This window comes from Penicillium nucicola (genome assembly GCF_028828085.1).
Source record: "Penicillium nucicola strain IBT 29836 chromosome Unknown utg000010l, whole genome shotgun sequence".
Lineage (NCBI taxonomy): Eukaryota > Fungi > Ascomycota > Eurotiomycetes > Eurotiales > Aspergillaceae > Penicillium > Penicillium nucicola.
This window is the reverse complement of record NW_026643134.1, coordinates 6,372,428-6,388,686: the sequence shown is the minus strand read 5'-3', so window position 1 is coordinate 6,388,686 and position 16,259 is coordinate 6,372,428. Positions and strand designations below refer to the sequence as shown.

The following is a 16,259-nucleotide window of genomic DNA, read 5'->3' as shown; positions in this document are numbered from 1 at the left end:
ATGGACGTATTTCAATCACTCCAAGAAGCCTGCGCACACCCAGACTCACTATTCGCCTGCTCAGAAGAAGACCTCATCAATCTGCTGTACAAAGAGTTCCCAGAAGACATCGATCGTCTTAAGCGCGCGTATTCAATCCGAGACGGACCCTGGACCCCACCTAACACCCCATCGCCATCCTACATTCTATACAAAGATAACTACGATGAAGTCAACCGAACACTAGTCGGATTTCTAGCCCTTCGATGGATCCATACAGACCAATATGAGTCCTTCATCGGCGCGCAGTCTCCAGCACAATTAACGAGGGAATCCTTCGATTGGATCCGGCAGTTCTACAGACAAGCCATCACAGATGCAAACACGCTTTACACCCTGATCTATTCAATCATCATCAACGACCTAGGCAAAGATCCACAGCTAGCTACAGATTACCACGCACAAACAGGACATGATATTTCCATACTCAACCACGACGCCATCCTCCTACAAGCCTGCAAACAAGGCCTAGTCCCGTCATTGGATAGACTCCGAGCCGAAGACAGACAAGATGTCCTCCAGGCAATAACTCTAGGCGCCACATTCAACTTTGGCCAACTAGCCCAAGCAGAAAATGCCCCAGTCTGCCTGACAGCCCTGCACGGAATGAAATATTTCAAACGCAGTATGCAGATCCGCTTTATGGAGCAGATACTCGATATAGCAGGTGCAGCTGGACATATGGACTGGACGTGCGCGAAGAAACTCATTCAATCGATTTTCGAGGGATATCGCCATGTCTATGAAATATACGAGGGTGTCATGTCGGACAGGTTGACTCTGCGGAGCGGGTATGATCTGATATTGATTCGAAAAGCAGAATATCTGGGTCAGTTTTCCGACAAAGAACTTAGAAGGTTTGATATTGAGTCTGATCCCAGGGATCGGGCATTGGTGCGATTATTCTGCATGGGCAATGTCACTATGCGTGATAAGGCGCTTTTGTATCAGGCTGCGTGGGATGCGTTGGACGAGGAAACTCGGGGAATGTTGGAGAGGGCGCTTAATGTTGATGGAGCTAGGGGTGAGCCTGCTGTTCAGCCGACGTATATGCCTGCTTTGTTTGGGCGTGTGCTTGGTCAAAATGCATTAGTGGCTGCGTTTCGATTTCTGTGTCGGGTTATGAGTGCGACAGATATCGGGGACCCTGAGGCTGTGGTTATTGAGCGGAGTGTGTATAAGGTGCTGAAAGAGGTTGTTGAGAGCGACGAGTTTCAAAAGGATCCGACTATCTTGGAGAGGGTTGATGTGCCTGAGGGTGTCGCTGCACTCTAATCCAAGGGCTTTATAGGACAATCTACGCATTTATGACACCTGCTATATAGTGTCATCAAGCTGCATGAAAATACCAGGTTCCACTAAACATTAAATTGCAGTTGATAAAGAGTAAAGAGACCGCTGATATCTACTGTCCTGCTACACCATGCCCAACCGAAAGAATCGAAACACGAGGCGAAGGTGGTCCTTTCAAAGTGCCCAAGGCACTCCCTTCAGAAACAGGCTTTCGCTGCCTAACTGTCTCCTCCAGTCGGGCTTTCTCCTCATTGATCCGTTTCTGCTGCAGATGACTGACACGAGTCCGAGTAACATCACCCTGACTAGCCAGACTGATCTTCAGCCAATCATTATAAGTTGCCTGTTCCTCCAAGGAACTGCGCATACGCACAACGCACTCGCGGTATAGACAATTCTGCTCAAAGCGCCAACTGCATAAAAGAACGCGCAGCATGCCGCCTTCCCGGCCGCAAATCAAGGCGACGACAGGTGGTCGTTCAGCAGCAATGACGGACACGGTCATGCTACCCGTGTCAACAAGCGTGAATAGGCGATACGAGTCTGGGAAGCCGAGTTTCTTCATCTCGCTCTTCCAATGGCCCGGGTCAAGTGGTTCCTTGCCTTCTCGAATGTAGGATTTGCGCATACTTCTCGAGAAGACAGTTGAAGAGGCTGCGTACGATAGGCGGTGGTTGTAATTTCCATACATCGCCTTTTCCAGATCATGTAGCGACATAGTGCCTTCAAATCCGACAAGATGGCTCGAGGTTCCCTTGGTACCCTCATTGCAAAGCTGTCGGACTGCCCACGGAGCGAACCAAGAGATCACCCAAGACAGGGCAAAGAAGCACGCAATGGACCACAGATAGCTAGGCATAATTTGAGTCCTCAAGTCTTCAAGTTGGGCCTTTGTAAACCCTTCAGTGTTCGAGTCTGTCTTGCCCCCAGTAGATAGTGCAACGGCCAAGGCCATAGCAGTTGAGAAGAGACCGAAGCCAGTCGCCAGAGCCCAGGCGCCAAAATAGACGATTGACTGTGATGCTGTTGCACCAATGCCTTTGATTTCTTTGGCATATCTCAGCCTTGGGAAGTCTTTCCACCGAATAGGAATACCCTTGCAGCGGTCCATGATGATTGTGGGTTCGTATAAGTCGTCGCCAATACCAACGACATCACAGATAGGTTGAATATCCCACAAATGAGTCAAATACTGATCTCGGTCTGCGATATTGCAAAGAAGCGTCTCACTGCTAGCTGAAACATAGCCTTGTTTTGACTGCAATGACCGCAGATCCTGCTCTGGATTCGGCCATAGACAAACGAGACGCTCGAGGAGCTGGTTGCTATCATTTACGAGTGATAGTCTTGCAATAGCCTGAAATGCTGTATCATCGTCGCAAGGAGTGATTCGATAAGACAACAGACCCATGGCGGCATAGGCCATATCTCTGGTCGTATATCCCTCAACATCCCTACCTTGGGACAGCTTCGCCATGACCTGAACTGCAAAGGTGAACAGCTGAAGATCACTAAGTTTGATTGTGTTGTTATAGTGGCTGATCAGGTGGCCTATTGCATCTTCATGTTCCAATTGATCATTGTGAGTTGGTGGCTTCCAAAAACTCTCATACATGTCGTTTAAGGAAACATCGTGCGGCGCAAGCAGGTCAGCATCAGTGGACTCAGCGAAGCAGTATCGAGTTTTGTTTGCAGCAAGCAGAACTTCTGGTAAAGTCCATATCCGACTCCCCCATGTTTGTCGGGCAGATATGCTGTTACTCGGCAACACGATGTAAACCCGATGCGCACAGCGTACCGCATCACAAATAGAGTTGACGTCTTGGGTTTTTGGCGATTCGCTGGCCCTATATGGTATTTCTGTAATGCCCGATACGCAATCCACATCCACCCAGAATGCTTCAAGAGGAGGTGTTTGTGGATCTCTGTGTGCATTCTCGTGTTCAAGCATGCGCTCAGCTACCGAGTAAAGGATGCCTCTCAAATCGGCTTCATTGTTGCCGACAAAATTGGCGCGCGAGAAACTGAGAAAAATGTATGGCGGCAGCATGCCCGTCTTCTTGTCGCGAAGCTCTCTTGTGCTTGTAGGGATCCAGGCGCCTGTGGTCCTATCCCTGACCACCAAAGTACGAGGAATTGTAAGCTTGGCGACTCTTGACTGAGGCTGGTTGTTTGCGGGGGACTGATCGAGAACATTGACAGCATGCTTTGGCCAATACCAGTGGACATTTTGGTATTCATCGTAAGGCTCAGACGATCCATCATCATTCCATGGCGAGGTAACGATCTCAACAGAGATCATGAGTTGAATGATCCATGCCAATAACAAGGTCAGCACAGTCGACGTGATCCAATGCAAGAAGCCTTTGAGAACTCTCAATCCGAGGTTTTCCTTTCGGTCCAGTTTCGGGGATTCCCCGTCATCTTCTTCGTCTGGAGCGCCCTCATATTGACGGAAACCAAACGGGTTCAGGCAAAATTCAGACAGTGAAATGATGAAAGGCACTTTGCCATGAATGCGACGACGGCCCCAATGGCGGGGGTGATTATCGGACTCTGCATAGACCTCTGGAGTCGCCTGCACAACGAGCCGACGAGGGAATGATTTGTTGGTGCTGTAGTATGTGTCTACATCGATGTATTTCTTGTGGTCATTCTCTCTATTGGGGTTGAGATAAGTTTGTTTGCCGTAGATGTGTTTTGGATCTTCAAGTTCCAGCCTGCGCTCTGACAAGTTCTCCGGGCTGATGAAAGGACGCTGGAAACGTTTCCCAGAAGCCCAATGCCGGTGACCGTTGTATTGATGTCTGAGATTCTCCTCTGCCTCCTCAATCTCAATCTGAGTCGGCTTTTTGCGCCAGAATGGAAAGAACGAAGCCATCTTGGAGACCAAGACACGTTCTTGAGGGGAGATCAGTTGGCAATAAAGATGGAAGAGATATCGTGCCGAGTCGCTGATCTCACAAAAGTCACGGCCCAAAGCCGAGCAAGTTTCTCTGTCATCAATGCGCATCCGCACTCAATGGAGATATCCAGGGGAATCGGTAGCCACTGCGCTAGGGCCCATAATTCAAACGTGAGCACTGCCCCCTCCAATGGGATATGCATATTTTTCGCCCCCAGAGAGAAGTTGGTCTAGCCTGGTCCCATTGCAAGGCGATACGAGGTAGCTAATTTGCACTTGACTCATTTGTTCGTTAGCGTCCAATTCTTTCTTCACGGAAAAGGAAAAGAGCGTCAGATTTGAACATAGCGGCAAATGCTTGCAGAGTTGCGTCCAAGCAATCTCGATCGGAGAGGGTGTTGAAAAAAGGCCCCCATACTGTAATTTAAGCATCGTGTGGGTGAATATAATAAGGAACTCCTTTTGTAGGGTGATGGTCCACACCGGAGTTTGGACCCAACGCCACGGTTTCGTCTCTGCATGTTCACGTTGGCTTAATGTCACGAAGAACCGGAGTACAATATTGCCTGACACATGATGAGCGGAGATAAATCCACAGGTCAAATTGCAGCTCAATGCGTCGAATCATCATGAGTGTGCAGTCATGATAGACGCAAGAAAATAAGAACATACGTAACCCACCAGCAGACTGAACCGCCAGAACGAGGGAAAAAATGAGTCCATGGGCCGTCCCGTGGCCCTGTCAGTCTGTCAAGTTTGGCCATTCAGCCGCAATCCTCACAGAGCGCGGTCCCTGATAGGACAAGTTGTATGCAGTAAGACGCCACTAGTGCCGGGCATGATCCTAAATTCGGGAAGTAAGTGGACAAGAGATCAACCATCACAATAACCATAAACATGATCATCATACCCAAATCCCGGCACAGAGAAGTGTGGTCACTGTTACTCGTGCATTTGCTCTCCCGACATGTATTCATGGCACCAACGCCTGAATTCCTGGGCCAATGGTACCGGGCTACGAATTGATGCCCTCGGTTTGGTTACGCTGCTTGGAGCGGAAGAAATGGATCGAAGCATTGGGCGACTGGTCCCCAGCATGTATCTTGACTATCTGCCGTTACTGGGAGCCTTCGTGGTCGCCGGGAATCGGTTTGTCGTGAAGAAACCCGGCTTTGCTCTTTGCAACATTTCAGCCGGGATCATGACAACAGAACTAGCCGGCTGGTTTTCGCGTTGGCTTCAGACGCAATCATTCCACCAAGTCCGCAGTATTGTGACTTGGGAGGCCACAGAGAGACCACGCAGATGGAAATCTTTCATGTTTGGCTTTCTGCTTGTCGGGTTGCCGGTACATGGTTTACTCATTTCAATGACTGTACTGGCAGGTGACTGGTGGGGATTTGCTAATGTGATATCCATGATAGCTTCGGTGGCATTGAGATGTTTCCAGGTGGCACAAAACCAGGCCGGGATTGATGTAAATATCCGAAAAGCTCAGGAAGAAGCCGAGCACCAAAGCAAAACTTACCCGGCCAAGCGTGCTGAGTACGTGAAATCAATGGCAATATTTGAAGATCTACGTCAGCAAGGGAAAGAAAGCGACATCGAAGTACCAATTGAGCCTCAAGACCCATTTTCAAAGGCCAAGGTGATTGTCGTGACAGAGGACTCGAAAGTAGTCACGCTTGTTGTCCCAGGATACCTGTCAAAGCTGGCCTTTGCCATTAACCCTCAGCCACCAAACCCGTATTGGTATGAGGCGTGCCAATGGGCCGGCTGGGTTTTCTTCGCAGTGCATGTTATCAGCATCGGCATGGCCGGCTTGTATACACAGATAGTTACCGTCGTGGTGATCATTGCCACCACAGTCCTGGTGGCCCACAAAGTTGGATGTGAGGACTCACGGATCTGGGAGACCATTCGCAATCGATGGAACCACAGCGATGAAACTACTCCGAGTAGCTGCTGGGTCAGCTCGACCCTCAAAGCCACCATATCTGCGTATCCCGAGAGATACATGGATTGGCCCGAGCTGGAAGAACCCAGGACTACCAGTGTGCAATTAGTCTTGGAAAAGAGTGTCTTGCAACACAGTCTCGGTGCACCAGCCGTGGACGATTTGGAACATAGTCCAACACCGAAGAAACCCGAACGTCGTCAGGATCTACTTGCTTGGTTGAATCTAACGGCAGAGCAAGACAAATCGCTCATTGCATGGGGACTCATTCCGCATAGTCGAGAATGGCAGAGTGTATACAACAGGAAGAAAGAAGCACATCGGAAGAGAGTTGGGTTATAGTCGGATTAGGCTCCACTGAAACGTCGGGGAAGATGTGGCCTTTGACCGCCCTCTCTCTCTCTCTCTCTCTTTATATCTTAATGTGACCAACGACTTTGATGTATTTTGTCTATCATGACCTTAAATTTACAAGGGCTTGCTGAGTGTAACCACATAATCATTGTTTGCTGCCATGCAATTTATATCGGAGGGCCTCAGCTTGGACACTCCGAGGAAGAATGGTACGTGAAGACAGAACATCTTGCAACGAGATCACAACTTCTCACAATCTGTCTTGTATAGGATGATCGAATCTTTCCAAAAAGGAGAAACGCCCACGTATATCAATCATATCAGAGCCGGAGTGAAACTCCTTGCAGATGACCCCAAGGGCATTCTTGTACTTTCTGGGTAAGGACTTCTCATCACACTTGATTAATTCCTAGCTAACCTGAAAACAGAGGACCTACCAAGAAGCCAAGAACGGAGCTCACTGAAGGCGAATCCTACCTTGTGAGTTCTCTCCACCGGTTGCCATGAAAACAAGGCTGATGCATAGCAGAATCTAGCCCAAGACAACAACTATTTCCAAGATAGCTCTGAAAGTCACAAAATTAATCCATCAAGAGTCATTACAGAGAGGTCCGCCACTGACTCATATCAAAATGTTCTCTTCTCTTTGATACGCTTTCGGCAATATACAGGTGTCTATCCACAACGAATCACTGTCGTGACACACGAGTTTAAGCGTGCAAGATTTATGCAGTGTCACTTCCTAGCCTTGGGGCTTGTGCCTGTCGCCTTGGGACCAGAAGGAGTTGATATACAGAAAGTTGCAGTGGTTGGAATCAACCCTCCAGAGGAAGTGACTCCTTCCGAAACACTGATTCGAGGCGAGGCAGAGAACGGGATTGGGCTCTGGAAAAACGATTTGTATGGCGTCAATACTGATCTCATGAAAAAACGAGTGAGGCGCGGTTGGTCTCCTGGTATTGACACGGAAATGTTCTCCAGTTTGGGCTTGGAAGATGTGGTTTTGGACTTGATTCGGTATGATGGTGGTGATCATTGCAATGAATGGTTCCCGAGGAGAGAGAGTTTGCCTTGGTCTTATAAAACCGCTTAATTTATTCTTTGGGCGAGACCAGCGCTCGAGGCACCTCTTTTGTGACTTTGATACCATAGTGAAACATATTCGACAGTATCCAGATACGAACGGAATACGTTAAGAGCCACAACAACTGAAGCCGCTAATATGAAAAGCCTTTACTATAATTTCAAAGCTCTCTAGAATGATAAGATGAATTCCTTGATCCCTTCCCAAAACGCCAATCCATGAGCACCCTTCGTATCTGATCATAATATCTCACAAAGAACTCAATCAGACAGGCGGTAGCTGACCAGAGTTCCCACTCGGTGGTTGTTGGTACTAAAGCTGCGCAATTGAACCTTCTCGGCATTTTTAATCTCTTTAGCGTCACTGTCGCCCCATTCCACAGGTACATCTGAATCGGCATCGGCGTAGACAAGGACGTTAAAGGTGCAATCTCCATCTAGGACAGGAAGGAAAGTGACAGAGGCAGTGATTTGGCGGAAGATAGCTTGTATTTCCTCTTGGATCTGCTTTTCGTTCTTTTCGATAGGTTCGGGTGTTTGGGGATCCGCATCTCTGGTAAAAGTACAGTATCATTAGTAAAATGATCAGCATACATTTTCAAGGGTGTGCAACATACCCAGGTGTAGCATTCTCCTTGTCGGTAGACTTCTGTGCGCTCTTGCTCTTGGAGTGCTTGCCGAAGATTTCAACCTAAACATCATGATCAGTGAGTGGGTCGAATAGCAAGTGTAGGGCCAAGGACGTACGTCGAATTGCCATCTTTCCACATGCTCGCCGGTCTCTTTGCTTGTAATAACAACCACGAGCTTGGAGATTTTACCTCCCTGCATCCATTTATTCAATTGCGACATAATCTTCTTGATGTATGCTTTGACCTGGTCGTCGGCGGAAACTGAGAGTCGATTAGGCTTGTTGTCTATCCAAGGCGATCATAAGAAACGAACCGAGCATATTGAGGCCATATTTCTTGATACTGTAATGGATTAGTTTGCTAGACTTGGCTTAAGGGAAATGAAGACGTACGTCATGAAATCCTCTGGAGGATAGACACCTCTTTGGAAACTGCGGTGGTGAATGCGATGAGCTAATGTCGTGAGATCGTGATAAAAAAATTCCACTCACAGGATTGAATTGATCGAGTATTCAAACTGAAGCTGTTAGCCGATGTTCCTTTGTCTGAGAGATCGATACTCACGAATTCGGACACAAGCTTCGCCGATCCTGTAAACTTGTGAGCGTCGCAATTGAGTATTGGCGATTGGAAAACTACCTTTGATGGACAGCTTGTGCACCTTTGATTTGTCCTTTGTTTCAGGCATGATGGGCTGGTAGATGCAGGAGTTGAGGTGAAAGTGGGAGAGGTTTGTTTACGTCGATAGTCACCGCAGCAATAAATCGCAGTCACCGCCCGCGCCCGTTTTTTCTCCGCAACCCCCGAGGTCTCACACTGAAGCGACTCAAACGACTTGAATACTTTATAGTATAACAATTTGCTTCTATGCCACAAAAGTCTCAATGCGAGGATGTCTGCGGTTAGGCCGATGGTTGAGCGCAGCGCCGAGATGCCAGGTCGCTAGCCTTCAACCACCAATTGGCTTTTCAGCAATCAGATCTACGCGCTTGTTCTCTACGTCCAGCACATATTTTGCGCGATCAAAAATAACACCAATCAAGCTAGACATAGATCTCGAACAACGAATCTCTGCAATCCCCATTGAACGCTATCGCAACTTCTGCATTGTCGCCCACGTCGACCATGGCAAAAGCACCCTCTCCGACCGACTCCTCGAGTTAACAGGCACAATCAAACCTGGAATGAACAAACAAGTCTTGGATAAACTTGATGTGGAGCGAGAACGAGGAATTACCGTCAAAGCGCAGACGTGTACGATGATCTATAACTACAAGGGCGAGGACTACTTGTTACATTTGGTGGATACGCCAGGCCATGTGGATTTCCGTGCAGAGGTTTCGCGAAGTTATGCCAGCTGCGGTGGCGCGATTCTCTTGGTCGATGCCAGTCAAGGTGTTCAAGCGCAAACAGTTGCCAATTTCTACTTGGCGTTTGCGCAAGGCCTTGAGCTAATTCCTATTCTCAACAAGGTTGACTTGCCATCTTCAGATCCAGAGCGGGCTCTGGAACAGATGAGGAGCACCTTTGAGATTGACACGGATAATGCTGTGATGGTTTCAGCCAAAACTGGGTTAAATGTTCCAGCTGTGCTACCGACAGTCGTGGAGAAGATACCTGCGTAAGTTCAAATTAGCTCGATGTGGTACAATGATGTTTACTGACCTTCTTCAGACCTATTGGTGACACCCAAAAACCTCTTCGCATGCTGCTGGTGGATTCTTGGTACGACTCGTATAAGGGTGTTATTTTGTTAGTCCGTGTATTCGATGGGGAGGTGCGTGCTGGTCAGCAGCTTATTTCATTCGTTACGGGACTCAAATACTATGTGGGTGAAGTTGGAATTATGTATCCAACCGAGACCGCGCAGACCGTCCTTCGTGCAGGTCAGGTTGGATACATCTACTTCAACCCAGGTATGAAGCGGAGTCAAGAAGCCAAGATTGGTGATACATTCACTCGAGTTGGCTCGGAAAAGCTGGTGGAGCCTTTGCCGGGTTTTGAAGAGCCAAAGTCCATGGTTTTCGTTGCAGTATATCCAGTGAATGCGGATCATTTCGAGCACTTGGAAGACAGCATCAATCAGCTCATCTTGAATGACCGCAGTATCACCGTGCAAAAAGAGTCATCAGAAGCCCTGGGTGCAGGATTTCGCATGGGATTTCTGGGCACTCTCCACTGCTCCGTGTTCGAGGACCGCCTCAGACAGGAGCATGGCGCCAGTATCATCATTACACCTCCTTCCGTTCCGGTCAAGGTCGTATGGAAAGATGGCGCCGAGGATATTATCACAAACCCTGCTAAATTTCCCGATGACGACAGCGTCCGACTCAAGGTTGCCGAGGTTCAAGAGCCTTATGTTTTAGTTACCTTGACTTTCCCGGAAGAATACCTTGGCAAAGTCATTGAGCTTTGTGAAGCCAACCGAGGCGAGCAACTCAGCATTGAGTACTTCACTACGACTCAAGTCATCATGAAGTATGAACTGCCTCTAGCCCACTTGGTTGATGACTTCTTCGGAAAGCTCAAGGGCGGCACCAAGGGCTACGCTAGTCTGGACTATGAGGAATCCGCATGGCGAGCGGGTAACATCGTTAAGCTACAGCTTCTGGTCAACAAAGAGCCGGTGGATGCTGTGGCACGAATCATGCATCTGAGCCAGGTGAATCGACAAGGAAGAATTTGGGTTACCAAGTTCAAGGAGCACGTCGACCGACAGCTTTTCGAGATCATCATTCAAGCTGCTGTTGGTAAGAAAATCATTGCGCGCGAGACCATCAAGCCATACCGCAAGGATGTCTTGGCTAAGCTGCACGCAAGTGATGTGAGTCGGCGCCGCAAGCTGCTTGAGAAGCAGAAAGAAGGCCGCAAGAGGCTGCGGGCCGTTGGAAATGTGGTGATCGAACATAAGGCATTCCAAGCCTTCTTGGCTAAGTAAGCCAAGCCCAAAAGATATGTAAAATAGCAAATGAAATGTACAATATCATCATCATCACCATCTGAGCCTCCTTTCATAGATCCAAGTGTGACAGCGGTGAGAGCTTCGCCGGCAGAAAAAAAGTTCGTGTCGGACCCCGCCATACAACTTCTTTCTCTGCTCATCTCCAATTCCGCTCACCGTGTCTAGGAGTCCTCAATCAAGCTCTGTGACCCACAACTAGGGAACTTACGGACAAGAGACTCGGAAATATTATTTTGAACCTTGGATTTTGGTTCTTGCGGCTGACACCCGCCCATGCCGATCGCATCTCTTTGAGTCACCCTGCCATGCTCCGCAGTTGACGACGGCGATGCAGCCTCCAGAGGGTGCGCAGGTAGACCTGGGCAAAGCCCAGGTCATTGATCGCGTTCCTAAAGTGATCAAGGAATTGAAATTTGGTGTCCTGTACGCATCCATTCCATAAGCGCTTGACGCGATGGTTAGTTACGGATTGATCGCTAATCAAGACTCATGTTCACAGAACCAACGATGATATTGTCGGGCAAGCCGTGGTGGAAGTCTCCGATCGAAAGTTCTTCGACCTGGATCAAGCCCGAACAGTGGTTGCACATGGACCTCTCGACCAGCGTATGGGCATCTCGAATAAGACTGACGCTTGCGCAACATGCGGAAACAACCTCAAAGACTGTAATGGACATTTTGGACATGTGAGACTGGTTCTTCCTTCTTTTCATGTCGGTTATTTCAAGCGCGTTATCAGTATCTTGCAAGAAATTTGCAAGGAATGCTCCCACATCCTACTTCCCGAAGCTGAGCGTCGTGCTTTCATCCGTGAGATGCGCCGCCCCGGCATCGATAATTTACGGCGAAATCAGATAGCGAAGCGAATCAACGAACGTTGTCGGAAAACTCGTGAGTGTGGAAATTGTGGAGCCATCAACGGTGTCGTGAAGAAGACTGGAACCAGCGCCCTGAAAATTACACACGACAAGTTCCGTGCATTCAACGCCTCGACCTCGGTCAAAAAGCAGACGCCTATCAGCAAGGATGTGTTCGACAACTCTTTCGCCGAGGCAAGAAGTGCGAATGCGGAGGTCGAAAAACATTTCAAAAAGGCACAGGATGACCTGAATGCTCTTCGCGTGCTCAAGCTTTTCAAGAAGATGTCCGACTCCGACTGTGAGTTGATCGGTATGAACCCAAAGGAGGCACGCCCGGAGATGTTCCTCTGGCAATTCATCCCAGCCCCTCCCGTTTGTATTCGACCTTCAGTGGGACAAGATTCTGCGTCTACAGAAGATGATTTGACAGCCAAACTGGGTGATATCGTGCAGAGCAATATCAACCTCAAGAATGCTTTGCTCAAGGGTGCTCCGGTCCAGACCATCATGGAATGTTGGGACTACATGCAGCTTCAGATCGCTGTCTACATCAACAGCGATGTTCCTGGCCTTAATAAAGCCGATCTTGGAAAGCCGATTCGAGGATTTGTTCAACGATTGAAGGGAAAACAGGGTCGTTTCCGTGGTAATTTGTCCGGAAAGCGTGTTGACTTCTCCGGCCGAACTGTTATTTCACCCGATCCCAATTTGCGTGTCGATGAGGTTGCTGTTCCGGAGCTAGTGGCCAAGAACATGACATATCCCGAAGTTGTGACCAGATATAACAAAGAAAAGCTGCAGCAACGTGTTGCAAATGGAAGCTCTAAATGGCCCGGAGCGAACATGATTGTCAAGAAAGGAAACGGGTTTAAGCAGATGCTGAAGTTCGGCAATACTCAATGGATGGCCGATCAGCTGCAAGAAGGTGATATGGTGGAGCGTCATATCGAGGATGGCGACATCGTTCTGTTCAACCGACAGCCGTCCCTTCACAAGCTTAGTATTCTATCTCATTTTGCCAAAGTCCGACCTCATAGGACATTCCGTCTGAATGAGTGTGTCTGCAATCCTTACAATGCAGATTTCGATGGAGACGAAATGAACCTCCACGTGCCGCAGACAGAAGAAGCGAGAGCTGAGGCGATGGAGCTTATGGGTGTGAAGAACAATTTGGCTACTCCCAAGAACGGCGAGCCTATCATTTCGGCCATTCAGGACTTTATCAGTGCCGCTTACATGCTGAGCAGCAAGGACAACTTCTTTAATCGTGCCGCTTTCACTCAGATCTGTCTTTATATGCTTGGCCCCGAAACACGATTTGATCTCCCTATGCCATCGGTTATGAAGCCTCAAATGTTGTGGACCGGTAAACAAGTCTTCAACATTCTCATGCGTCCTAACTTGGATGACCCGGTCATGGTCAACCTTGATGCTGCATGCCGTGAATTCAAGATGCCCAAAGATGGCCGACCAAAGGACTTGGACCCCAATGATGGCTGGCTCGTTGTCCGTAATTCAGAAGTCATGTGTGGTGTGATGGACAAGTCTACGATCGGTTCCGGAAAGAAGGACAACATTTTCTACATTATGCTCAGAGATTTCGGCCCTCCAGCTGCTGCTGAAGGCATGAACCGTTTGTCAAAACTTTCCGCCAGATGGTTCACCAACATGGGTTTCTCGATTGGTATTGGAGATGTTTACCCCAGCGCAAGGCTGGTTCAGTCGAAGAATGACCTGGTCGAAGCAGCTTACGCAAAGTGTGACGAAGTCATTGCTCAGTATAAGGCTGGTACTCTGGAAAAGTATCCTGGATGTGACGAACTGCAGACTATGGAGAACCAAATCTCTGGTATTCTCAGTAAGGTCCGTCAGCAAGCTGGTGACGAGTGTATTGCGCAGCTCAGCAAGTACAATTCTCCCTTGATCATGGCTACATCAGGTTCCAAGGGTTCCAGTATCAACGTCTCCCAGATGGTGGCCCTTGTCGGTCAGCAAATTATTGGTGGACAGCGTGTACAGGACGGCTTCCAGGACCGTACCTTGCCGCATTTCCCGAAGAATGCGCGCCAGCCTCCGTCGAAAGGTTTCGTTCGCAACAGTTTCTTCTCTGGTCTTGAGCCTCAGGAGTTCATTTTCCACGCCATGTCCGGTCGTGAAGGACTGGTCGATACGGCTGTCAAGACTGCCGAAACTGGCTACATGTCTCGTCGTCTGATGAAGTCTCTGGAGGATTTGTCATCGATGTACGATGACACTGTCCGAAATTCCTCTGCCGCCATTGTTCAGTTCCAGTACGGTGACGACAAATTGGATCCCGTGGATATGGAGGGTAAAGCCAAGCCCGTCTACTTCGACCGAACTTTCATTCACTGCGAGTCTACTACCTACAACAACGACGAGCGAAGTTTGGTACCGACTGAGATCATGGAGGTTTGCGAAGAGATGCTCGGCAAAGAGCGGGCGAAGCTGCAGCGTAAGGACTTGCTAGGCAACGATCTTGCCTACATGGACCGCAGTGATCATGGTATCGATCAATTCGAAAGTGCCCGTGATTTCCTTGACTCGATCCAGGAATATGTGCAAGCCAAGGCTGACAAGTTAATCTCTCGTGGTGGCGATATTGATCCCTCAGACCAGCGTAGCCGTCAGGGCTTGGATCACACCGGCAAGCTGACAAACACAACACTGAGAGCGTTCGTTACTGCTTGTCTGCTGAAATACAAAAAGGCTCAGGTCGAACCCGGTCATGCTGTTGGTGCTGTTGGTGCCCAGTCTATTGGTGAGCCCGGAACCCAGATGACGCTGAAAACTTTCCATTTTGCTGGTGTTGCCGGTATGAGTATTACTCAGGGTGTCCCTCGTATTAAGGAAATTATCAACGCCTCGCGGGAAATCAGTACCCCCGTTGTTGCTTGCGACCTGGTCAACAAAGAGTCTGTTGCGGCCGCTCGCATTGTCAAGGGACGAATTGAAAAGACTTACCTCGCGGATATCATTCACTCCATCACGGAATGCTGGAATAAAGATGATGCCTATCTCAAGGTTCATATCAATCAACAGACGATTGATAATCTTCAACTTGATATTAAGATTCACCAGATCGCCGAAACTATTAAGGTCCACAAGCGCTTCAAGGCAGGTGACCTCAAGTTTTCGTGCTCGAGATACACCATCAAGATCTTCATGGATCTTGATCCGGCCAGCAAGACAGGCCTTTCTAAGACTGAGATTGCGGCTACGAGTGTTGACCCCTTCCTGCGCCTCAAGCATCTGAAGCGTATCCTTCCTCACATCCAAATTCTGGGTCACCCACGCGCAACCCGTGCCATCATCCGAACGGATGAGACATCCACGACCAATACTTTGTTGGTAGAAGGTTACGGTTTGAGGGAGTGTATGACTACAACTGGTGTGGATGGACTTCACACTAAGACCAACAACGTTATGGAAGCTCGGGAGGTCCTCGGTATCGAGGCAGCTCGAAGCACAATTATCACTGAAATCAGTGAAGTCATGAAGGACATGGACATTGATCCTCGCCACATGCAGCTCCTGGCAGATGTCATGACCTACAAAGGTGAAGTTCTTGGTATCACTCGTTTCGGTCTTGCCAAAATGCGAGATTCAGTACTTCAGCTTGCTTCGTTCGAGAAGACCGCCGATCACCTCTTTGACGCTGGTGGCCTTGGTCGCACCGATCTTATCGAGGGTGTTTCGGAATGTATCATCATGGGCAAGACGGTTGGTTTGGGTACAGGTGCCATGGAGGTTGTGCGCAAGCTGAACTTCTACGAAGGGCAGATTGGCCCACGCAAGACCGTCTTCGAAGACATCTGGTCTGAACTTTGCGATGCTCCTCTGGCACGGAGGCCTAAGAGGAAGGTTCGGTGAAGTTGACCTATGACCCTGTATCCCATCAGCATTTACCTCGGCGTTTGAATTTGCCAAATTATGGCGCCGGTCTGGACTCTGGTTTCCCCCGGCTTGTACATGTACTCAGATACACAGAACTACTGGCGATGAGCGTTAGTGAATTTGATGACGACCTGACACACAATGAACCTCTGATTCCAAGTAAGGAGAGTTGAGCTGTATCTGATAGTCATCTGAGACATCAAGACTCTCCACATAAGCACATTAAGCTCATAAAGCTCATACGCTCAACTCAATAGTA

General features: G+C 48.7%; 6 protein-coding genes across 6 annotated transcripts; 4 read left to right on the top strand and 2 right to left on the bottom strand.

Moving 5' to 3' along the window:
• On the top strand, positions 1-1,314 carry N7511_010995 (uncharacterized protein; the record flags this gene model as incomplete). Its single annotated transcript, XM_057133372.1, has 1 exon — positions 1-1,314. The coding sequence occupies one exon, from the start codon at positions 1-3 to the stop codon at positions 1,312-1,314; it is 1,314 nt and encodes a 437-aa protein (XP_056981360.1).
• Positions 1,315-1,444: 130 nt separating this feature from the next.
• N7511_010994 (uncharacterized protein) lies at positions 1,445-4,213 on the bottom strand (the record flags this gene model as incomplete). Its single annotated transcript, XM_057133371.1, has 1 exon — positions 1,445-4,213. The coding sequence occupies one exon, from the start codon at positions 4,211-4,213 to the stop codon at positions 1,445-1,447; it is 2,769 nt and encodes a 922-aa protein (XP_056981359.1).
• Positions 4,214-5,204: 991 nt separating this feature from the next.
• N7511_010993 (uncharacterized protein) lies at positions 5,205-6,536 on the top strand (the record flags this gene model as incomplete). The annotated part of the gene is made up of 1 exon (XM_057133370.1): positions 5,205-6,536. One exon carries the CDS (start codon positions 5,205-5,207, stop codon positions 6,534-6,536), a length of 1,332 nt encoding a protein of 443 aa, XP_056981358.1.
• Positions 6,537-6,819: 283 nt separating this feature from the next.
• N7511_010992 (DUF218 domain protein) lies at positions 6,820-7,760 on the top strand (the record flags this gene model as incomplete). Its single annotated transcript, XM_057133369.1, has 4 exons — positions 6,820-6,926; positions 6,977-7,028; positions 7,078-7,565; positions 7,718-7,760. The coding sequence occupies 4 exons, from the start codon at positions 6,820-6,822 to the stop codon at positions 7,758-7,760; spliced, it is 690 nt and encodes a 229-aa protein (XP_056981357.1).
• Positions 7,761-7,892: 132 nt separating this feature from the next.
• Positions 7,893-8,951, bottom strand: N7511_010991 (spindle checkpoint protein MAD2; the record flags this gene model as incomplete). Its single annotated transcript, XM_057133368.1, has 8 exons — positions 7,893-8,184; positions 8,249-8,322; positions 8,379-8,524; positions 8,577-8,605; positions 8,656-8,694; positions 8,755-8,780; positions 8,828-8,853; positions 8,903-8,951. The coding sequence occupies 8 exons, from the start codon at positions 8,949-8,951 to the stop codon at positions 7,893-7,895; spliced, it is 681 nt and encodes a 226-aa protein (XP_056981356.1).
• A 196-nt stretch (positions 8,952-9,147) lies between these two features.
• Positions 9,148-15,976, top strand: N7511_010990 (DNA-directed RNA polymerase III core subunit RPO31; the record flags this gene model as incomplete). The annotated part of the gene is made up of 4 exons (XM_057133367.1): positions 9,148-9,884; positions 9,938-11,159; positions 11,425-11,648; positions 11,725-15,976. The coding sequence occupies 4 exons, from the start codon at positions 9,148-9,150 to the stop codon at positions 15,974-15,976; spliced, it is 6,435 nt and encodes a 2,144-aa protein (XP_056981355.1).
• Positions 15,977-16,259: the final 283 nt, after the last annotated feature.